At 42.8% G+C, this 22,849-nt stretch overlaps 1 protein-coding gene across 1 annotated transcript in view; it reads right to left on the reverse strand.

Annotated features, from left to right (window-relative positions):
* NCOA6 (nuclear receptor coactivator 6) overlaps nucleotides 1-22,849 on the reverse strand; it is a 44,183-nt gene that overhangs the window by 14,765 nt on the left and 6,569 nt on the right. The window contains exons 2-10 of the mRNA XM_039563769.1: nucleotides 22,597-22,699; nucleotides 17,226-17,378; nucleotides 16,848-17,122; nucleotides 13,824-13,979; nucleotides 13,133-13,255; nucleotides 11,614-11,742; nucleotides 9,982-10,794; nucleotides 7,112-7,258; nucleotides 5,054-6,173 (exon numbers count right to left, since the gene is read on the reverse strand). Coding sequence (XP_039419703.1) covers nucleotides 5,054-6,173; nucleotides 7,112-7,258; nucleotides 9,982-10,794; nucleotides 11,614-11,742; nucleotides 13,133-13,255; nucleotides 13,824-13,979; nucleotides 16,848-17,082 — 2,723 coding nt within the window. The 5' untranslated portion in view covers nucleotides 17,083-17,122; nucleotides 17,226-17,378; nucleotides 22,597-22,699. The remainder of the gene's footprint in view (nucleotides 1-5,053; nucleotides 6,174-7,111; nucleotides 7,259-9,981; nucleotides 10,795-11,613; nucleotides 11,743-13,132; nucleotides 13,256-13,823; nucleotides 13,980-16,847; nucleotides 17,123-17,225; nucleotides 17,379-22,596; nucleotides 22,700-22,849) is intronic.

Raw genomic sequence — 22,849 nt, forward strand, 5'->3', positions numbered from 1 at the left:
GGGATCCAGGGGCAGCCACAGCTGCTCTGGGCACCCTGTGCCAGGGCCTCCCCACCCTCCCAGGGAACAATTCCTTCCCAATATCCCATCCATCCCCGCCCTCTGGCAGTGGGAAGCCATTCCCCCTTGATCTGTCCCTCCAGGCCTTGTCCCCAGTCCCTCTCCAGCTCTCCTGGAGCTCCTTTAGGCCCTGCAAGGGGCTCTAAGGTGCCCCCAGAGCCTTCTCTTCCCCAGGTGAGCACCCCCAGCTCTCTCAGCCTGGCTCCAGAGCAGAGGGGCTCCAGCCCTTGGAGCAGCTCCAGGGCCTCCTCTGGACTCTCTCTAGAGGAGTGTCCTTCTTGTCCCTCGGGGCTGGGGCAGCTCTGCAGGTGGGGTCTCACCTGAGCAGGGCAGAGGGGCAGAATCCCCCTGGACCTGCTGCTCACACTGTGGGGTCAGCCCAGGACTTGAGGCTGTGAGGGCACATTGCTGGGTCACATTCAGTTTGTCACCCACCAGCTCCCCCAAGTCCTTCTCCTGAGCAATCTGATGCTGCAGGAGACTCTCTAGGACAATTAAAAATTGTTCAGACTCAATGCCCAATACTTCCACTAAATCAAGACAGCTTTTGCAGACTCAGAAAAAACCCCAAGTTTCTATGGCTATCAATATATATGGTCAGAGGATGTAAAACAGAGGGATCAAGAGTAGAAGAACTAAACTGCTTATCACCTTCATGAAGGTTATGGGAAGATCTATGTAAGAAAAGCTCTAAGCTAAAATTAAAGACATCAAAAAAAGTACACTGCCAACAAAAAGAGGCAGAATCATGCAGAAATGCCATGGACAAAAGTAACATTTTCAGCAAAATAAGAATTTGAAATACATAAAGGTGGGGAGATCTGTCCTCTTTCAATTTACTTGAGAATAAGTTTCTGGCATCTGTACAGTTGACCAAAAGCTGTAGACACCCATGGAGACACCCTGGCCTGTCCTAATGCTACCTAATCAATGTTCAAAAAGCAGCATGTGACTGGAAATCCCTGAATTTTTGTGGGTCAAAATGGGGGAGAACATACACCAAGAGAGAAGAAAGGTGAAAATAGGGCAAACACAAAACTTCCAGCCACTGCTGCTGAGGGCAAGTACTGCCAAGGAAAGCACCTGGAGTGCAATGCTGTGTCTAACCCAGCACACCACCAATTTTTGTGATGCAGGTGGGGTAGGCTTACATGCCTCCACCAATGAATTTGATGAAAACTGGCAAAATGCAGAGATATGCCCCAGAGCATTATATTAACAGTCACAAATGAACAAAAATTCTGGCAGCAAAATCACCCAGAGGAGCTGCAGCCTTTTGTGCAGGTGCCAGCCATGCGAACTGAAAGAATGCCTAAAATTGTGAATGTAATCTCAGATGTGTCAATTTGCTATTTATTTAAAATGGTGGGAGATTAAAAATGCTACAGTTAAAGTTCAGCTCAAAGCTGATACACAGCATCACTGCACAGACAGGTTTAACGCAGAGAACAAACCTGGTGCACAGTGGATCCTCAGCAAACATCTCCTGCCAGACTGGTCTGTGCAAATCTGGCAGAACAGAACCGAACTTGGTTTGCCAGTGAAGAGCAGCTATGGCAGGAAAGGCTGCTTCCATCACTGCTGGGAAATTTAAACATCAACTGAATCTCAAACGCAGCTGAAATTCACTGGGCATGTTTAGCAACCACCACTGGTGAAAAAAACCCAGAATATGAATAACAAGATGTTTGTGTGAGGGACAAAATATTCCATGTTTATTCTTCTTTTCTATTGCTCTAGAGGTAAAAAAATATATAAAAGTAACTGCACCCCAGGTACAGTCTGGATTGTCATGAGCAGGACCTCTGCTCCACCAGCTGCGCTCTGAAGTACAACCTTCAGATACAAATCTCTCATCAGAGCAGAGAGAGAACTCCAGGAAAACCCAAACCAACCAAACCAAAGAAGGTGGCAGCTGTGCCATCAGGAGAGCAAACCTAAAATGCCAGGTGTGGCAGAGCCAGCCTGGCCCAGGAGCAGCAGCTCTGGTGGAACAGAGGCTCCTCCCCTGCTGCTGGGTGAGGGCATTTCCCAGCTCTGCCAGGGGACGGGCACCCCCCGACCTGCAGTGAAACCCTCCGAGTCTGTCTGGGAAAAGCCTCTTTGTCCTGCAGTGCTGCCACCACCTGCACTGGGCACTGCAAACCTGAATGGCAGCACTGGGAATGACCTTCCACAGTGGATTATTTCTGTTCTACCAGTGCACAGGGTGTTCATAGTCTGTGCACAGGGGAATATTAAACAACTGCTTGTTTGTGCATGGATTTAATAGAATTAACCAACCTGTTTTATCCACAATCCCATTCCAGCTAGCATCCTGCTCCTCAGTTTACATCCCATTACCCACAGTCTTCAGGTTCAGCATACAGATGCAAATGCTTTTAAACAACCAAAATGACCTGGGTTTCATTCCAATGCAAAGTTGCTCAATTAAGCAAACCCTTGAAATTATTTTAGACTCAGCTGAATAAACTCTTTCAATAGCTCACTTAGCCTATTTACATTCCAACACGACTCAGTCTGCAATCCATATTACTAATTGTACTTTTGTTACTGTTATTATTTCTCAGAAATTATTTCTTTTTAGTGTCTTTATCAAATTAGCTGCATTTCCACACAAGGCTTGCTGCTCTGAATTCTAACATTTCTGAGGAAGAATGACAGAGAGGAAGCTGAGATGAAAAGCATCATATTTGCTTCTGATGCAAGAGAAAGTGATCCAAATCGGATTTAATTCCTGCCAGTTCCAAGGCAGGAAAATGCTGAGCTTGCCCAACGATGTGAGGGAAGCTGAGAGTGAGGGAGGCAGGAAGGTGTTACAGCAGCTTGCACTGCACTCTCCCTCTTTTTGCTGGAGAATACTCAGGAACTTTTGTAAGAACAGCTCTCTTCTTAGTGCTTCTGCAAGGGTCAAGTATTGATATAGTCCGTGTAGAACCAAAATGTTCATCCATATCAGAACAACATTCTGGTTCCCTTGTTAATTACACCGAAATCTGATTCAAAGCCTTATTTAGGAGCTGGAATTGAGCTGTCAGAGCTCATTAGAAAAGCTGTAATTGAGACTTCTTCTACTGTGAAAACTTTTTAATAAGCAAATAGTCTTGTGAGGCTTTGCAAGCTCAGAGGAAGAGCTTTATAGACCCATTTATTGATATTCCCAGGCCACACTGAGGCCGAGTGCTCATCAGTAAGACCAATGAAAACAAAATCCTAAGAGTTTTCTTTAATGATTAGTGGATTTTTTTTTTCAGAAGGTGGTACCAACTCAGCTGCTCCCTCTGAATCCTCTGTCACTTCCACAGCAAGGCACTTGCTACAGCAGTGGTTATCATTGTTTTATTGGAATCTATTTGCACTGGAGGAGCTGGTGTCTGTGTTAGGTTTCTAAGTCACCCCAAAGCTGCAGACTGGCCACACACTTGGTTCTGGCCAAGTTACTTTACCCAGGTTTCCACATCTGGCCACAGACTGGGTCCTCCTCCAGCTGTAATCTGAGATCACACAGCAGCAGTGAGGACCTGACAAGCCATACCATGACTGTATACAACGATACAGGAGAGGCTTGAAAAGCTTTTCTCCAAGACCTACTAAATTAGCATGCTTTGCTTTACCTTACAGCATTTCTGCATTTTATTTTTGTACTAGTTAAGCCAATTAATGATTGTCACAAAAGATCACTTGCTATAGATGATGTGAGTTTTTCAGTCCACAATTAAAAGGTCCATGAAATTATTAATTCCACCTTCACGAAGGAATCTTGACACTGTGCAGAAAATGCAGGCTGGGGCTACACATTGAATAACCAAGGGAAAATTGAAATATTGAACAGTTGCTTAGTACTTGATGCCATCTTCTCTTTGCACTGAACTGAACATGTGTCCCTAGGAAAGGCAGCATAAACTTCAGGTTAAGGACATAATGATTATTCAAAGGGGCCAGACTGGTGGAACCAGAGCCACACCAGGAGCTTAATGTGCTATTGCCACCTTTTTGTTTGGTTTAAAGAATTTAATTTTGATATTTGGATATTTCTGTGTTATAATTTTCTGTGCAAAGTTTTTTCATTTCCCCCATTTTTTCTTGATTGAAAACAATCTCCCAAAGTACCATCAGGTGGATTTCTGTTAATGCCCCATGTGCTCATCTACAGCATCAGGATAATTAGATAAAGCATATCTGCCTTCTCAAATCTACCATTTGAGCTGAATAAAAGCACAGCAGCAGCAGCTACCACGCTGTGCTGGGTGACAGTGGGCTGTCAATGGCAAATGGTTACAGGACAGCTGGCCAAGAAAGAACATGCTGGCCAAAGAAGGAAGAAGAGATTCTGCAATCTTGTCTTTTCACTAAAAAGGCACACTCATTGAGTATCTTTCAATCTTTTCCATTGGCCTCCTCCCTCTCAAGAGCTGTGGGGGTTTTTTCCCTTCCTAATCTCTGCTAGGCCAGGAAGACCAACATTGCTTGGATTTGTTAATCTCATACCCAGAAAGTACCAGATTCCTCCCTCTAAATTCTAGCTGTAGCCTCAACTAAGAGAGAAGTCCAGCTCAATTCCAGGCAGAAATGTGTCAGAATATGCACATAATTCAGGAAACAAGCCCCCAAAATCTGTCCTGCACATGTTATATAGAGGCTTCTAGTTCTTCTGAACATACTTCCCACCCTTTGATTGTGGCTGTCAGGCTGCTTAAAAAAGGCAGCCTCCTCTTCCAAGTGCTGTGGCACCAGGGGCTGCGTGCTAAACTTCCTTCACCCAGTAAAGGTAAGGAACAGTGCTGGTAAAATTTGGTTTATAACTGAGTTTGGATATTTGCATGTTATTTTTAATCTTGAACAACATTCCAATGACAGACTCTTGAGAGAAACTGCTACAACATGAATTAAATACAGGTCCTTTCTCACCCATTACTTGCTGATAAAATATTGACAAGGTGCCTGTGGAGTTTCTTCATGCCCCTTATAAAAAACACGGTAATATTAAACCTACGTTGTTTGTTCTAGCTGTTGATTATTTTTCTTCTTCCTTGGAGGCTTCTTCTTCTTTGGCTTGCTGGCATTCTGGTTATTCTGTTTGTTGTTCACACCAAAGTGCCCTGCTGAGATATCGCTCTGGAGAAGGTTAACCAAGAGTGGACTTGTGAGCGTCACATCTTTATTGACAGGAAACACAGGATTCTGCCCACAGGAAACCTGATTCCCATTGGGAGTTCCACTAAACCCCGTACTGAAAGGCAGCCCATGGCCAGAGAAATGACTCCCTGAAGCATTGTTGTTTCCTTGCATTCCTTGCATATGAGAAGGCACCATGTTTGGCTGCTGCACAGGAACCTCAGGTAACATCTGTGTCAAGTTCCCATCGTTGTTTGCTGTGGTAGCAGTATCCCCAAGTTGCTGAGAGATGTGAGGACCAGGTCCAGTGGGTCTTAAAACTTGCCCTTGAATTCCCATCACCTGAGAAGGATTCCCATTCACGGGGCCTTGCTGTGCCATCATCTGCCCAGTGAACTGCACCATGTTTCCTTGCATGTTTGGGGTTGGTCCTCTCATCAGTTGAGCTGGCCCCGTCATAACATTGGACTGGTTTTGGGTATTAAAAGGCTGTTTATTTCCTTGCATCTGAGTGGTCATCATCTGTTCCATCATTGAGTTTTGCTGTAGCAAGACCTGGCCCTGAGGTCCCATCATCTGATTGTGTGTGGACATCATCTGCTGTCCCTGCTGGGGAATCATCTGTTTGGGTGGGGTCATCCTTTGGGGAGAGGGACCAAGATTTTGGTTTTGAGGTGTCACCATCATTTGGCCTTGTGGCATGAGCTGAGTTCGAGAAAGTATCATCTGGTTTTGAGGGTTCAGCGATCCCTGAGCCTGAATGTTCACCATCTGTCCTTGAGAGGACACGATTTGCTGATGCATCCCCATAAGCTGGGACTGTGGTCCTTGCTGAGGCTGTCCCTGCATGTTGCCCATGTTAACCTGTGGTACCCCACTAGCACCAGCCTGCTGGGTGTTCATATTTCCATGAAGTCCCATTAGATTGGTCTGCATCATATTTGCTGGGCCATGTGCTGCTTGCATCTGAGTTTGAGGAGGTCCAGATCCTTGGCCACCTTAAGAAAATAAAAAGAAAATACCAGTAAGACACTAACTGGATTGGTGTAAGAGTTTTTACACCTTTAACTGTTGAGTACTCCAAAAGTCCCTTTTCCAATAAACTGGTGTATCTCATATATTTGCAGTCCTGGGATGCAGAGTTTGATGCTACAGACACGTGTTAGTTGTCAAAACAGAACATCATACACCTCAAAATAAACACTTGGGCTGGTATTTCCCCTGTATCCCTCTGCAGAAGACAGAACAGAAACTTAATTTCAGTTGTTATCTGCACCTAGGTTTGAAAACCTTCCATAATGTCACCTAACTCAGCAGAGTAATTCCTAACCAAAATGAGCTTCAAACCCTGAGGTTACTTTATAATGGGTTAAAGAATAAATGCACACAGAGTACTGATGAAATGACATCATCAGGGTATCCATAATCCAGCCAAAGGACTAATAATTGAATTGTTAAATTGAGACATTTGTGAATTAAAGATTTCATTTTCACACTTTAAGCAGACTTTCAAAATTTTTGAAGGAAGTAACAAATAATCTTTTCAAAGGAGAACAAGATATTTTGCTACTCTGCTTCTAGGATAATTACACTTTTTTTTTTTTTCTGGACAAGAAGTTCCTTTTGTGTTGTATCTTTATTACCCCTTGCCTCCAAGTTTCAGTGTTACCTTCCATTCAATTTCTGAACAGCTACTTCTGAAGCCCAGACCCACAGTCCTCATCAGTAATAGTTGGGTTTTGAGAAACATGAGCAGCCTTATGCTTTTCTTTTCCTTATCCAGCACTACACCCAGAGCACTGCTGCAGTCCCAGCCAGCAGCTCCCTGTTAATGGCAGGAGTTGAATGGCTTGGGACCCGTGTGACACAGGAAAAGGCACCATGTGCTACAAATGGAAAATGGAAAAGGCTGAGGAAGGCCCCAGTGCAGTCAGACCTGTGTGCTGCACGTTCTGGCTGGTTGGCAGCTGCGGTGCTCCGCTGTTCCCTGGTGTTCCTGGAGCTGTGGAAGGCACCTGACCTTGCAGGAAGTTCTGGTTAGCCTGGCCTGCAGGGAACCCCGGGGGGAGCCGCTTGGGCATTCCTGAACATGAGAATTTTCTGATTAGTTAGTATGGAAAAGGGGAAGGAAAAAATAGACAAAATCTGTAATTGGAGAATACCTTTGAGTCTGTGCCATCATGTGACACGTTTAGGCAGCAATTGTTTTTTGCCAATATACAAAATCCACTGAAGACATTCATAGTTCTTACCTGTGCAATAATTCTGTCTAACAAATTACTATGACTAATTTCAAACTATAATTTCAGTACAAAACTTACTGCCCAGAGAAGGTGAAAAGTCCATGTCTGACCTTTCAGAAACTAGAACTTTAAGTAACGTGGTTTGTTGCTTTCTGCTCTCCCGCATCTCTTAGCATGCCCTTAACTTATTTCACGTACACAAACACAAATAACTGGTATTTTTGCTAGTGATGTGCTCCTCTCACCAACTCTGACACACCAGGCACACACTCCTTATCAGTGCTGCTGTGTGCACACAAACCCGAAGGGTCTTTTCATCCCAGAGTGGGCTGAGGAACCCCATGGTTCAGTACATCCAGACCTGCTGCTCCTTCAAGTAACTCTGCTATCCCTGCTGCAAGAGCAAGGAATTCTGTCAGGCCCTTATGTGGCACAACACCCAAACTTTGGCACATCCAAACATCACTGATGCCCTGGGACAGAGAGAAAAACCTCCCCTCTACCTGCCAACATGAGCAGCAGCGCAGATGGATTTTAGAGAACTCAGTTCTTTTTAACTCACTGTCCACACAATGCCTCAGACTTTGAGGCAACCCTGCCCACCGCCCCCTTTATTTTCCTGACCCAGTGCCAGAATGTGACTTCAGTTCCTTCTGCAGTTACGGCTTTCTTGCACACCTAATTGTACTACTTGTGCTAATTATCTGGTCCTAGGTTGTAATTAATATTTCAAGGTAATCAGGTCTATAGGTCAAACACCAAATATATCTACAAATACAGAAACAGACTTCTTGAAACACCACATCACTTCAGTTTTAGTTCTGCAAAACTTTCAGGGAAGTTTTGCACATAGGAATGCTTCAACTGAGAAAAAAAGAAAGTGTTAGCTTGGTCTCTTCCAAATCTGATATAAATTCTGATTTGCTAAATTGACTGTGTGAAATGCAAAGTGTTTGAATGCATTCATTTACACCAAACCTTTAAATGCAAGGTGGCTTAAAAATGGAAAGATCTATCATGAAAAATTAACATATAAACTGCAGCAAAGAATGAGCATGCACAGAAGTCAGGCAAAAATCTCAGCAGTGGAAGCAACACAGCTTTGCTGAAACCAAGGAATCCTGTCTTTTAAAATCAGCTGAGGATACAGCTCACAGCAGGATTGTTGATTTTAGCAATAAGGTCTACAATAAGACCAAGTAACATATTTTGATGGTTTATTGTGGTGTCACATTTAACTCAAAAAAATTGAGGTTTCTTTGTAGTGGGTTTACTCAGGAAGCAGAACATGGGGATTGTTCTGGCTAAAGGTCATGGCTAAGATTTCTGATGGAGACATATGGCTGGTGAGGCAAAACTGTAGGGAAATGTGACTATAATGAATAATGAATAACTGCTTCCAGAGGGAGACAAAACAAGATACACTAAGTGTAAGGCACTGGCAGATCCCAAGAGGAGAACATTGAAACAGAGAAAATTCATCTGAATTCAAACGAGACCCATGGTACAAACAGTGAAAACAAGAAGCTTGTCCACATCAGCAGACCAAGAAACAGGAATTCCTTACAGTGTTTTGACAGATTCTGGATGTACAACATGAGAATGCAAGAAACTAGAATGTATTTATGTGTGTGTAGGTAGACAAAGAATATGGCCCATATTTTATAAGTACATAAAGGAATTATTTCAAAGGCTTAAACAAGAACTGGTGTATGGGACCTGAAAACAGCCATCCAAGAGGAAGATGAACAAATGAGTGAGCAAAGAGAAGCACGACAAATCTGCATGGAAATACAAAGGGCTCAAGGGGAAAAAAAAACCACCAAGGACACAGAAGAGATCCTGGGACTGACAAAAGAAATTCCTTCATTGTTAGAGAAGAACTCTAGGAGTAGTAAGGAAAAGAAGTGAATGCATTGGTCCAAAGAGGAAACTAAAGACAACACAGCCAAATGAGAAACTAAAACATCCCTTAACCTCTTAATTTTAGGGTAGGGAGTACAACAGCATGGCAACAATAGCTCTTTCCTCTTTATATGGGAAGAAATTGGTGACAAAGACAGGGTGAAGAAGAAATATCCACAGCTTAGAAAGGAAGATGCAAAACAATGCCTCGGTTCTTTGGAAAATGTAAATGGTGACAGAGGAAGCTGAAGAGAGAAAGAAAATTTGTTTGTTTTCATGACACTCTCTTGCAAAAAAATCCTCCCTTTCCCCCCCAAAAAGAACAACTCCCAACCTAAAAAAAATCCCCACACCATCTCTGAACATCCTAAGCTTGCCTAAAGGCAACAGAAGAGCTGTCAACAGGACAACTGGCAGTAATAACAGTAATGCACACAGCAACTCCTCCCTGACCCTTCAGGCATCTCTGTGACACTGCAGGACAGAGAGAATAGAAACCAAGGGATGCTGATGCTCATTCACCAATACCCACCTCATACTCCATCTATTTGTTGATTCTGTCTCATAAAGGATCTTTTCAGAACTAACGGCAACATTAGTTCTTGCCACTTTATGTTTGGGGTTTTTTTAAATAAAAGAAGATCTCAGTACTTCTTACCTCCTAAACCAGGGTGTAAACCTTGTGGACCTTGGTTTTGCTGCTGCATCACCATGAAGTTGGGGGGTACATTCCCCTGTTGCACCATAGGATTACGACTAGGAGAACTGACAGGCTGCTGGAATCCCTGGGGAAGTGTGCTACTCTGGGGAGGCCTTGGTCCCAGCTGCTGCTGTGTCTGGTTAACAGTTGGAGATGAGGCAGGAGAGCCCTGCTGGAAGGAGGAGGGAGAGGAAGCAGGAGACTTGTTGGTCAGGTGGGGTTGTTGTAGTGGTGTAGGAACCCGTGAGGGCCCTCCCTGAAGGCTTTTCATTTGAGGAGCAGTAAACTGGCCAGGATTGCTCATCTGGGGAAAGTTTGAGTGAGCCTGGGAAGCTTGCTGGCTTCCAAAAGGATATGGAGGTGGAGGATGAGTAGGAGTTTGTACTGTAGCTAGAGATGGTCTTGCTTGAAGCTGCTGCTGCATTTGTCCAGGCAACGGGGCCTTTTTCCAACCCTGGTTTACTGTCAGTGTACCCAGCGCTCCCTGGGTTGGAGGAGGCTGAAGTGCTCCAGAAGGAAGGTGGTTCCAGCCAGGGGGAACTGGAACCTGTGCTGGTGAAGTGAATGAAGGTCGAATACCCTGCTGTGGCTGCTGATGTGGCTGGGGAGGCCGACTCTGCAACTGCTGCTGCTGTAGCTGCTGAAAGTTGGCTGAGTTCATCTGCCTGTTTACAGGAACTGACTGCATTGAATGGAGCTGGGGAGCTAAAGATCCAGATGGATGATTTTGCTGCTGTATATTTAGCCCAGATAAGAGTGGGTCCATTGCATCTATTAAAATAGCAAAGAAAAACAATAAAAAAAAATAACCTACTGTAGACAAAACCCATCACAAAACAAGAAAGGCTAAATTGCTTGCTTGCATTTCCTTATTCTGCATAAAATTTCATGTTCCAGAGAAGCCAGGTCTTATCAATTTATATCCTCTAAAATAAAGCACAACAGCCCCACAATGCTACAGACTGATGTGAGCCCTCTACACACTTAGAACTGCAGAATCACACAGTATCTCAGCTGGAACGACCGTTGAGCCCAAATCCCTGCTCCTGGCAGGACCATCTAAAACTAAACCACAGGACTAAGAGCATCATCCAGACACTCCCTGAACTCTGTCAGGCTTGGTGCCATGACCACTTCCCTGGGGAGACTGTGAAGAATAAACCCTAAACATTCACACCTACCAGACCCCTGACCCTTAAACTACCAGTCTATCCACCCTTCCTGAAAAGAGGGGAAAAAAGAGCACCAGAAATATTCCTGCCTCGTTGAACTAATCCTTCTCTTACCTCTGGCTAAACATAAAGCTCAGTCACAACAGTTCAACTGCAAAAATACCACTGCCATTGCTCAACACATTTGAACAAAATACCAAGTAAGCTGGTGATTTATTAAGCACCCAAATTATTTGAAAAAATTTAACAGATTAAGGGGGAAGGCAAGTTTTCACAGGAAGAGTAGCTCCCAGAAAGGCAGGGAAAATGTTCCAGAACAATTCTGGAGTACTCTCAGGAATACACACTCAAGCCTGTGTGCTGAAGAATCAACATTTAAGAACATTTTCAGATCAGTACTATGACTAAATTTTACCACCTGGCTGTGAGGAAGGCCGAGGTGTTCGTGGCTGCAGCTCAGCACTAGCACCACTTGCCACCATAGAGGAGGGCACATTTCCACCCTGGGACATCATGACAGCTGCAGCATTGCTCATTCTTATTAAACCTTAAAAAATAAAAATAGAAATTATCAAGTCTTGCAGTTACATAGAGAAGAATTTCAGAATTTTTTCCCTTAAAAAGAAAAAATTATATTTGTCAGTAAAACATTTCTTTAGACTTCAAGAATTGTTTGTCCAAAATAACCTGAGGACACACCTCTCTGTCTGAAAGCTCAGATTCCCTGGTATCAAACAAGTTCAGGTCATGCTGTAGCTCTTTCTTTAACACTAAATTTTTAAGAGTATAAAAGGAAACACTACTGACTCATGAATTAATGTGAGCCTGACGTGCCACTGAAAGCACCAAGTGACAAGATTGTATCAAAGCTGCACATGGAACTCAGGCTTTTGCAAGATCTGAAACTAGAAAGTAACTGAGGTGTTGCAAGAGAGAAAAAAATTCAATGTTTTACTTCCACAGGCTGCTATTTTCTAAAATGATTGCTATTGTTGCCCTGTTGGTTATACTGCTGTTATGTTGTTGACCTGCAGAGAGGAAATAAAGGCACTGATCAGCACAGTGGAGAGCAGAGCCCTTCTTTAAATGTTTTAAAGGACAAAGATTTCACTACTGTGTAATTAGGTTTTTACAAAGGCGAAATGTTCTTTCCATTCCTTCTCAACAGCCACAAATGCATCTTAGATAAACTGACCAAAAATGCTCCTGCTTTAATTGCTTTAAATCCTATTTACTAAAATATTAGTTATTTTGCCTTATGAGTCAGCTATTTTAATAAATTACATAGTAGCTTTCTTTGTAAAAAGTCTTTGTAAAATCTGAATTTTGTAGCTGAAAATTCCTTATGCATATACAAAGCTCTAAAATACAGTTTAATCAACTACACCTCTCCACAAAAATTCCTTCTTTATGATCAGACCTCAGAAGTTTATCAGAAAATAAAATGAGAGAGTAACAATGACAGTCCTGTACTTCCCATAATTCTAACGGATTTAATCTAAGTCAGTTTATTGTACACTGAATAGAGACTTATGCACATTTCCATAAAGGGAACCAAACAGAACACTGTGAAAATTTGTGCATATTTCAAAGTGAATTCACTATACTCAACTCATGTGCTTTAAAAGGCTTTATGTGAAAAAACCCCGAACCAACCAACTAACCAACAAAACCCCAAACCACCACACCCTCAAAATACCTGAAAACAAACAAACTGGCCCCACCAAAATCACTCCAATGCTTGTGGGACACAATGCAGCCAACAATTTATTTACATAACACCAAACATGGTTTGACAGCACAGAACAAGAACAGACATTAATTTAAATGGCCATTACAATTCTGCAAACAATAGCTGCTGTAAGCAGCAGTTTCATTAGTCCAGCAGCAGATTTCTGAGTGTCTGAAGCTGCACAAAGGCAGCTGAGGGGATTTACCTTGCCCCCCCTGCATGGGGAACCCCGTGTCCATGCGCATGGCGCTGCTCGCTCCCAGGGGCCCGTTGATCCGCACATCCTGGCTCCTGCTCTGGGCTAAGGCCAAGTTGATAGCACCTTCCCCTAAAGCAATGCACAGGGTGGGTGAACAGAAGAGACAGAAAAGCAGAACACAGACATTTGCAAAAGGACATGTAAGAAATGCCGAGGAAGGAAGAAGAGGCTCCACCTCCACTGTGCACTTTAGAAGGACACTTACACATCACACCATCCTTCTGGATTCAGTTTTAAGAAAACCAAATGTCATGACAAGCATTACCTGCCCTTGGTTTCATCCTGAGGGTGCTCCTGGACAACTGTCCAGAATGGATAGTGTAACTGTGAAATCCACTGAAAACTTGTCTTAAAGACAGCCTCATATGAAACAACAGGGAAAGAAAATGAGCCAACCCTTTCCTAAGTCAACACACAGAAAACATTTTCCAGGAGGGTTCCTGATGCCCAGAGCATTTTCAGGTTTCATTTTTATTTGTAGTAAATTTTATTCTTGAAAGAATAAAAGTCCTGGGCTATCTTTTTCACTAAAGCTAAAGTAGTAACTTAGAAGCTTTGCAACATTAACCAAGTACACAAAACTGCTTTTTGAGTCTACTTAAATGTGAGCTTTGGAAGCAGATTTGGTGTGAAATACCTTCAATCTGAACTGAGAGAATGCCCAGGTCTCGGAGCTGTTGGTTGTTGTTCTGAGCCAGGATTCGCAGCCGCTCGGCTGCTTCCCGGGGGATGTTGAAGGTGACACGGACACTGTTCCAAGGCTCTATCTTCTGCACTTTTAACTTGTTGGATTCTTAACAGAAAAACAACCAAAGTCAGTGAAAAGGCAGTTTTTAAACATGTCTGATGAAACAACTTGGTTAAAAAGTTGAAAAAAATGAAACAGTTTTTGGCTTTGAAAATTGCCAGTGCTTGGTCTCAGGTACAGGAAATTTTTCCCCACACAGGTGTACAGTGACCAATGCTGCCAAACCACATCAGGGATTTTCCAAAAAATTAGCAGTAAAAAAACTACTCAATGATAACCAATGCAACAGACGACACACTCACTTGATAGTATTACTCAAAAATTGAAATATTCTGTGGATAAACTACTTTGGAAAGATAAGAAAATATCTAATAAAACAGATTTCATACAATTATAGGTATTAGGTTTGGGTTGGAAGGGACCTTAAAGCCCAATCCATTCCACTCCCTGCCATGGGCAGGGACACTTTCCATTAGACCAGGATGCTCCAATCCCTGTCCAGCCTGGCCTTGGGCACTGCCAGGGATCCAGGGGCAGCCACAGCTGCTCTGGGCACCCTGTGCCAGGGCCTCCCCACCCTCCCAGGGAACAATTCCTTCCCAATCTCCCATCCATCCCTGCCCTCTGGCAGTGGGAAGCCATTCCCCCTTGATCTGTCCCTCCAGGCCTTGTCCCCAGTCCCTCTCCAGCTCTCCTGGAGCCCCTTTAGACACTGGAAGGGGCTCTGAGCTCTCCCTGCAGCCTCCTCTTCTCCAGGTGAGCACCCCCAGCTCTCCCAGCCTGGCTCCAGAGCAGAGGGACTCCAGCCCTGTGATACAGTACATTTGTTTGGGAACCAGATGGATGAGGGGAAAAAACTGACTACAGGAGTGAAACACTTGAAATATTTGCTCTAAAAATGCTTGTGAAACCTTTTTTTTTTTTTTTTTTTTTTTTTTTTACAAGGCCAGTGCCAACAGAGTCCTAGCAGTATTTCATTGATTTCTACCTTATTATTTAGTTTTCTGGGTAGGTATTTCATATCCACTGCCAAAAATGTCTCAAAGTCATGCAAAATACTTACTTGCACGTTTTCTGAAAGCCTGTTCTACACATGAGTGTTTCTACATAGATCAGTGGTTTTCAAAGTAACAGCAAAAAGGTTGGGCAGTTATGCTGGATACATTATCCAAAGTGATACCTACCTAAATGATTGCTACAAAATGCAGTTAAGGATAGTTAAAAACACAGCTCCCAATATAGCTTTATAAGTTTCCAGTTTCTATCTTCCTGTAAAGAAAGTTCCTCTCAAAACAGAAAGCATTGACCCAAATTTTCATCAGCCAGCTCCTCCACTGTAACCTTAGATTTACTCAACATTTGCTACCTTTTGGAGTCTGAAAAACATGTTAGTTAAGAATGCCAGCACTCATTCCTATTTAGGAATCTCTTGTTCACCACTAATTCACCAAGACCCTTTTGCTGCTACAGTAACAGAATTATTAAATTCATCCTCGTTCTACCTATAAGCCTGTTTTTGGCTGGGAACATGTCAGGAGGAGTTTTAAAATCTCCTTTTGTGGAGGTTTGAACAGTCCCATTTTTTCTGTTATTAATGTTCCAATATTTAACACAGAAAAATTGTATTATCAGTTTTGGTATTTCTATGTATTTGTACCCAGGTTTCTCATTTTTCAAACATTGCATCTGCCAAGATAACCCCACGTTATTTACTAACTCCACATTCAGGATATCCTATTTTGCTCTGAATCAGTTTAAATAACTTCTCACATGGATAATTTTCAAATTAGCTTGACATTGATTTTAAAAATTTGCTTTCTCAGCTGAGGTCTGAATCATGTTTATTAATCCTGGCATTAATATTTATAACAGACTCAGCATGCAGATGCCTCTGTGTAACAAAGGTGACTACGTGCAGCAACAGACTGAATAGATGTCAAAAACTACACAATTCATCTGTGGAATTACACACATCCCTTCACACCAGTAACCATCTGTTAGTTTACATCTACTGCCAACTGTTTGTGAGATACAGCTCAAAACTGTAGTATTTCTTCATAGTATTTTTGTCTTATCCCAGCTTTTTTATCTCCCTGAGCAAGAACAGCAAGAACCCAACAAACTGATGCCAGCTGACTACATGGACAAAATTGAAAGAAAGGAATAAAGTGACAAAGAAATTCAGTTTGGTTCTTGAGGAGTAATGTGTTATTTTTCTGAAAAGGTGTTTGACACTGTTGAAGAAAACAATCACTGCTACCTAACTGAGCAGCCATCAATAATCAGCCTAAGACCTTTTGCAAGGAAGTTCAGACAGGAAACAAATGTCTTTTTCCAGATCTAAACATGCTGGCAAAAGATGTCCCAAAAAGCCTGCTATCAGTGACGTGCCATGGAGCTGCTCCCAGAGCTGGGTGAGCACTCGGGGGTACATGAGGGCACTCCCCACCCCCAACACAAACCAATCAATCAGGTAGGGTAGGTCAGAAAAGGGCAGTAATATCACAGGTACTGGAGAGTGAACACATTCTCAGATGAACTGCAGTAGTTTAAAATGGACGGTTTGGACAGTAAAACACATCTCCTGTGTGAACCAGCCTGGTTTCACTTTCATATAACACAGTCGTGTAATAGAGGGACATGAAAGAGAATAAAACCAGGCAAAATGTGGAAACAGAAGAGAAATGAAGGAACTTGCTAAATAAATCAGTTTCAAACAACAAACCCACTGCAGACACTTGCAGTCTACATTTCTGAGAAGAACAGCTCACAAATTCACTAAGAATAACCCCAACCAATATCATAACAAACTAAGTAGCTCAAACCCAACATAAACTACTTTTTGTGCAAGTACCCTGACTACCTAAATAAGCTTTTTAAGGACAGCTGAAAAGTGACAAGAAGGTGCATTACCCATGTGTAAAAGGCCAGGCACATTCTCCAGTATGGTATCCAGCTTCTGTTCAAAGTCTCTGTCACTTATATTTCCTTTAAAAGCTACAAAGATTGTGGAATCCCCAGGAGCAGCCTCCTGTTTCAGTTCATCTTCCTCCAGTCCTGAATCAAAATCCACCTCTAAGTCTTCCATAGCTGAGGAGTACAAGGAGGCATATGTATCTTTTAAGTTAGGTAGATCATCCAAAACCATTGTTTCCAACAATGGGAGCCTGTCAGACGTCAAGGTGATGCTTGGAAGGGAAAAAAAGAATTATAATACATATAATAATAATTGTGTAAGGACATTAACAGCTGCTTTCAGTGGAACATTTGGTCATTGCCAGAAAAACCTACCTGGTGACCCAATGTTGGGCTCTGTGAGACCAACTGTGTGAGGCTGCAAATGGTGGCCATGGCAGCGTCTGAGCTGTTTCTCCACTAGGACAAACAGAAGGGGTTTCCTGACAGAATCCTGCTGCACGGGACTTGAGAAGTATTCCAGTTGATCTAAAAGACAGACAGGTAGAAAGGAAGGTAGAGGATAAAAAAATCAGAGGAAAATGAATTCTATTCATCTCCATATCGTAGAGGGGACAAGCAGGCATCTGGTACCAATGCTGCAGTGCCTGACTGTTGGGAGACTGTAAAACTACTCACAGCAATAGCTGAATTATAGAATGATAGGAAGAATTCACTTTTAGAGACTGCAGATGCAATAGGTGCAAAGCACTAAGAAAGCCACAGCACATGTTTACCAGGAGAAATGTAGCATTTGACAAATATTTTACTCCCACCCAGGGAAATCTCAGGCATAATGTGCCAACTTTCTTAAAGTTTGTAAAGATTTAGGTGTTTTCAGCTTCTTCGGCACATAACAACCTGAAATCTGCTCCCCTGTCACAGCCCACAACTCTCACCATGCCCCCACATCGTGCTCAGATAACAATGAATTCAATAAGCCAAGTCCCACACCTGATGGATTTTGCTTAATAAGAAGTCTAAACTTTGCAATGAATTTTGCCATTATGACATTAATCTATGCTGTTACAGAAGTACAATCTATGATAAAATTATCCCAAAACTTCCAGTGGTCACCACCAATGTTAAGATACACATTTTCCCACTCCATCACAAGGGCAATGGCACTACCCTTTCCAGGTGAGACATCTGCTCTAACTCTCAGCACTTTGCAAGTATTGCTAAAATATTCAAACCATCTGTAGAAACAGCCAAAAAAAGGGACCTGCTCCTGACCACCATTGTCAAAACCAAATCAATTCACCAGCCAGGACTGTCAAGACCTCATAACTCCAAAGCTGTGGGTATTTGGCACAACCCACCCAGAAGGTTTAGCTCAGGACAACAGACCCTTTAACAGGATACAGATTGGGGTTTTGGCAGAGGTTCAAGTTCCCAACACAAATTAAAAACACAACTTTGAGATTAAAGGTGAGCTGCAGATACTGGCTGGAAAACAGCCTTTTCTAATAAAAAAATCTAACAATGTTAGACAAGTGCAGATTCAACTCTGCACTTTTTGCACACTCACATAATGCTGCTGAAGGGACAATATCACAAAGGAAAAACCAGGGACTTGGAAGCCACAAAATCCCCTCAGCTTTTTGGTCAGATCTCTACACATATACTCACTATATTTCAAAAATACAGGTTTTTTTCTTCCTTGCAACCCTACCCCACACCAGGCAATCCAACAGCACTAAGGAATAATCCCCTATTTTACATGCAGTTACTCTCTCATCCTGCAGCACCAGCCTTCATCCTCAAATCTCAGATTAAAAACTGAGCTAATTTTGTCTCACAAGCTCTTCTGCAGCCCTGTATCAGAAAATAAGTTTAATGTTTCACAGGCACTGATCTGTTTCCACAGTGCTTTCATATACTTATTATTCCCATGGAAATTTTCAAGATGGGCAATAGAGAAAGAAATTTTAAAAATTCATTACCAGGTGAACACAGAGACAATTAAATCTTCTTTTTTTTCCCAGACTCCTTGCTGCTCAGCTCTGTGTCTAAATTACTGCTCTGAGTGTTCGGCACCTCCATTAAGTCAAACTCCTCAGTGCCATGTCAGGTGCCCAGATAATGAGAATCACAATTGATAGGAGTCTGTGAAAAGATGTTTTAACTGATTTTCACACCATTTCTTGGACAGATAACTTCCTTACCCAAGCTGGCTTTACACCAACCAGGAGAGCAGGCCTTCTCCTTCTGTGTTCCTACATCTTTCATTCCACATCCACTGACCCCAGGGAGGGAGGAGCTGGGAGTCCTACACAAATGGCCTTTTTAATGACCAAGCACAGCCATTCTGTGCGAGGAATGAGGCAAACATCCTGTGAAATATAAGCACTATATTTTGAGGAAAATAACATAGAACATGATTTGTCAGAAAGTCTTGAGTAAATTTTTTAGGGAGAGAAATCTCAGCTCAAAATATAGGCTCTTACGTGTTGAAAAGGTACAACTACTTGGAGGTGATGGGGTGTTGCACCTCCAGCAAGAAACATGAGTACACCTGACAATCCCTAACACCAAAGAAATAAGAATTTATCTACAAGAACACAAACATTTCAAGTCTTTATTTGAATGGAAGTGTCTGAAGCCTCCATCTTCCCTGTAAAAGAGCAGAACACCCCCAGACTGCTTAAATCATGGTTTTTAAGCAATTCATAAAAATGCTGCAGCTTAGACCAAATTTCATCAACCTCATCTCAGTGTGCTAAAATCTGACAGGATTTGTTGAAGTTATGGCCCTTTGTAAATGCTATAAAAATCGAGTTTTCTAAATCCCAAAGGACCATGGGCCTTGTTTCACTTGACTCAGAGAATCACAGGACCACAGGGATATGGTGAGGGAAGGAAACAAACCAAGACCAAGCTTTACATTTTACCTCCCAGATGAGCATATATAGCTACAGCTCCCATTGCATTTTTTCTTTACATCATGCTCCTCAAGGATCTCTGCTACATTCATCTGCACTCTCTCCTTCTCAAACACACAGAATTTAGTCCATTCCTATATTCAGGTATCATTTATCTCAAGTATGACATGAGAAAGTGATGATTTGCAAAATTTTCTTCTTCAGGCAGTGCACAGCACACCATCCGTGTCAGAGCAAATGAATCCCAGCTGCAGAACATCCTAACAACTTCTGTAATCTCATGGTTATAGGGCTGGCTTCCATAAACCCTGAGCAAGCACTTGACCGTAATCAGCAGGTACCTTCCCTCAACACTCTTCCACACAAACACAAAATGCCTTCAGCATAAGCACACCCAGGTAAAACACTGGTCATTCAACAGTCCATGTAAACCAGAACTCCCAGCAGGTTATGGAGGATCTCTGATGAGTAAGAACCACACCTGAGCTGATGTGTACAACTGCAGCACACTTCAGGAACTCAAGCACCCATGCTCACTTGGCAGCACAAAAAGGTCTCTGACCATCATCCTGCCTTCAAAAAGCCCACATGGCCTCCTTCCTGTCCCTGCACCTGCTCCTTTAGAGTTTCCAAATTAGTATTTCCCATTTTACAGTTGTTTCTGGGAACTCAGAGCAAGTCCAGTGCTACCACATGGCAACCATTTACCCTCAAACCTGGCCTGGAACTGGCTACAGCAGCAAAACCAGTGTTATGCCTCTTTATTATAAAGTTGGTCTTAGTACATCTTAGTACACCTAACTGAAGTAAGAGAGGTGGGGATAAACAGCCAAATAACAGCCAAATGGCCAAAATGCACCTGCACTGTTGTATGGGGACAGGGGGTGGAAGAGCACGGCCCATGAAGACCAGAGTGTCCAACCCGAAGGATGCAGGGCACACCCTGGGCTGCTGGAGCCAGGAGCTCCCAGGCACACTCACCATATGCATAAAACAACTGACCCACTAAAATGTGCAAAACAGAGACTCTTCAGAGGAAGAATTCCCACAAGATAGAGGATGCCACAGCTGAGACCTGGGCTGATGGACAGCTGGGGCACACACACAACCACCAGGAGCCCCAAGGCATTTTGCCATGGCCTGTGCTGTCCCCACCAGCAGCCTGACAGCAACAGGCAGCCTGCACAACAAATCCAGCACCACATGGCTGGGCAAGGCTTGGAAAATCCCATCCAGACCCTGGGAGAGATGGGATTAGAGCAAAATCTCAAAGAGCCAGTTGTCACTAAGTGGGGAGCAGCTGAACACTGGAAAGCCAGCAGGCTCTGGAGTACCTGCAAGTGCTGGCCTCTGGGGTGAAAAACAACACAAAGGAAAAAACCCCAACTGATATCTTTCCTGATATGAGGAAATCTTATCCCAAGGTTCACTTAACTGATCCAAACTTATGTCAATTTGTCTCTTAAATAGAACTTGAAATCTCTTGCCTTGCTTTCTCCTATCTATTGCACTACACAGAGCACACAAACCAAACCAAGGCCTTGTCTGGCCACCTGTCCCAGGCTTTCTGCCATAGTCTATTGATTTACAAGCTTCTTAATGTATTCAAAATAAACACTTTCACAACTGATGTCACACCAGAACATGCACTCTCCCAAAACAAATAAAAAGTACTAAAATCCTGCTCTACATCTCAGCACTCTTCCAAATTACACAAAAGATTGGAAAGGGTGAGAGCAGAAGGAAGGATGGATTGATGCCCTTCACTAGCAGATGGCACTAGCTGGCACTAAGCAGGGTCCTCATCCTCACACTGACCATTATTTAAAGCTGCAACAGGGAAGGGAAAGAAATGAGGTTACAGTCAAATCCCTTGAGGAAACCAGAATTCAGAGTGAGGAGGGAAAGTCTGGGATACCTGTACCAACATAATTTCTAAAGGATTGAAATTGCTTTTGCTGTCACTGAAAAATGGTTTTCAAGCAACTTAATAGATTAAAAAAATCAGGAAAAAGGATATCCTGGATAACACACTTTAATGTTTTCTGCTTCCTTTGTTTTAGGTGCCAATGAGAAAAAGATGCAGAGATTTTCTTGATGGGGGCAGAGGAGGTTCAGTGTTGCCAGAATACTGGTGAGAGAATGGCTTTCTTTGAACCTGTAACATGCACTCTTATACAGTCACACAGGCTTCATTTAAACTGTAACACCTGGAAACCCCAGAGACACTGATCACAACACTGTCTCTACTGGAGATTTGTTAACAGTGTATTATCCTCCTACAGCTGTTCCATTTGTTGCCCAGCATAGCGATCTTGGAGCTTGTTAAACCTGAGCAATGAATAAACCTAGACACCCACAACCATTCTACGATAAAAAGATTAAAATAACATCATGGTTTTGAGCAAAAAAACAAACCAACAACACTTTTAAACAAATTCTAGGCAAGTGTCATTTAACAGTATAACACAAGGAGATTAAATAAGGCTAAGAACCACTGTTACAATGTGAAAGAATACCTAAAGATAAACTTAAACATGCACTAAAATTTCCTCTAAAACAACCTAGCCAGGGTTCCAGTAATTTTGAACTTCCAACGTTGGTGTTAGATGAATGACACCACTAAAGCATCTCAACTGTTCTCCTTGGGAGGAACAGCCAAAAACCTGATGGCAAATACCCCGAACCCTGTATGGCCGAGTGGGGAGTCAGCTCTGGAGCCAGCCCAGCCCTGCAAACACACACAGCAGTGGGGACAGGCAGGGGGAGAATGTAAAAAAAACAAGAGATATTCAGATGCATCATATGCTTATTTTACCTACCAAAACAAATGTCACGACTTCAGTATTTTGGGGTGCGCAACAGGATTTCAGGTAATTCCAGACTGGCAAACATGGTTAAACAGCAACTCCCAAATATGGAATCCTGAAAGAAAACCATCACATTTCATCAGACAATGATGCACAATTACAGAAATACTGAACATAACGGGCAAATAGCTCCATTTTTAATGTGCAGTTTTGCACCAAGTCAGATGCTCTCCTCAGCAGTGTAAAAAGCACATGTTACTATATT

The sequence above is a fragment of the Corvus cornix genome, chromosome 20 (genome assembly GCF_000738735.6).
Source record: "Corvus cornix cornix isolate S_Up_H32 chromosome 20, ASM73873v5, whole genome shotgun sequence".
Taxonomy (NCBI): Eukaryota; Metazoa; Chordata; class Aves; order Passeriformes; family Corvidae; genus Corvus; species Corvus cornix.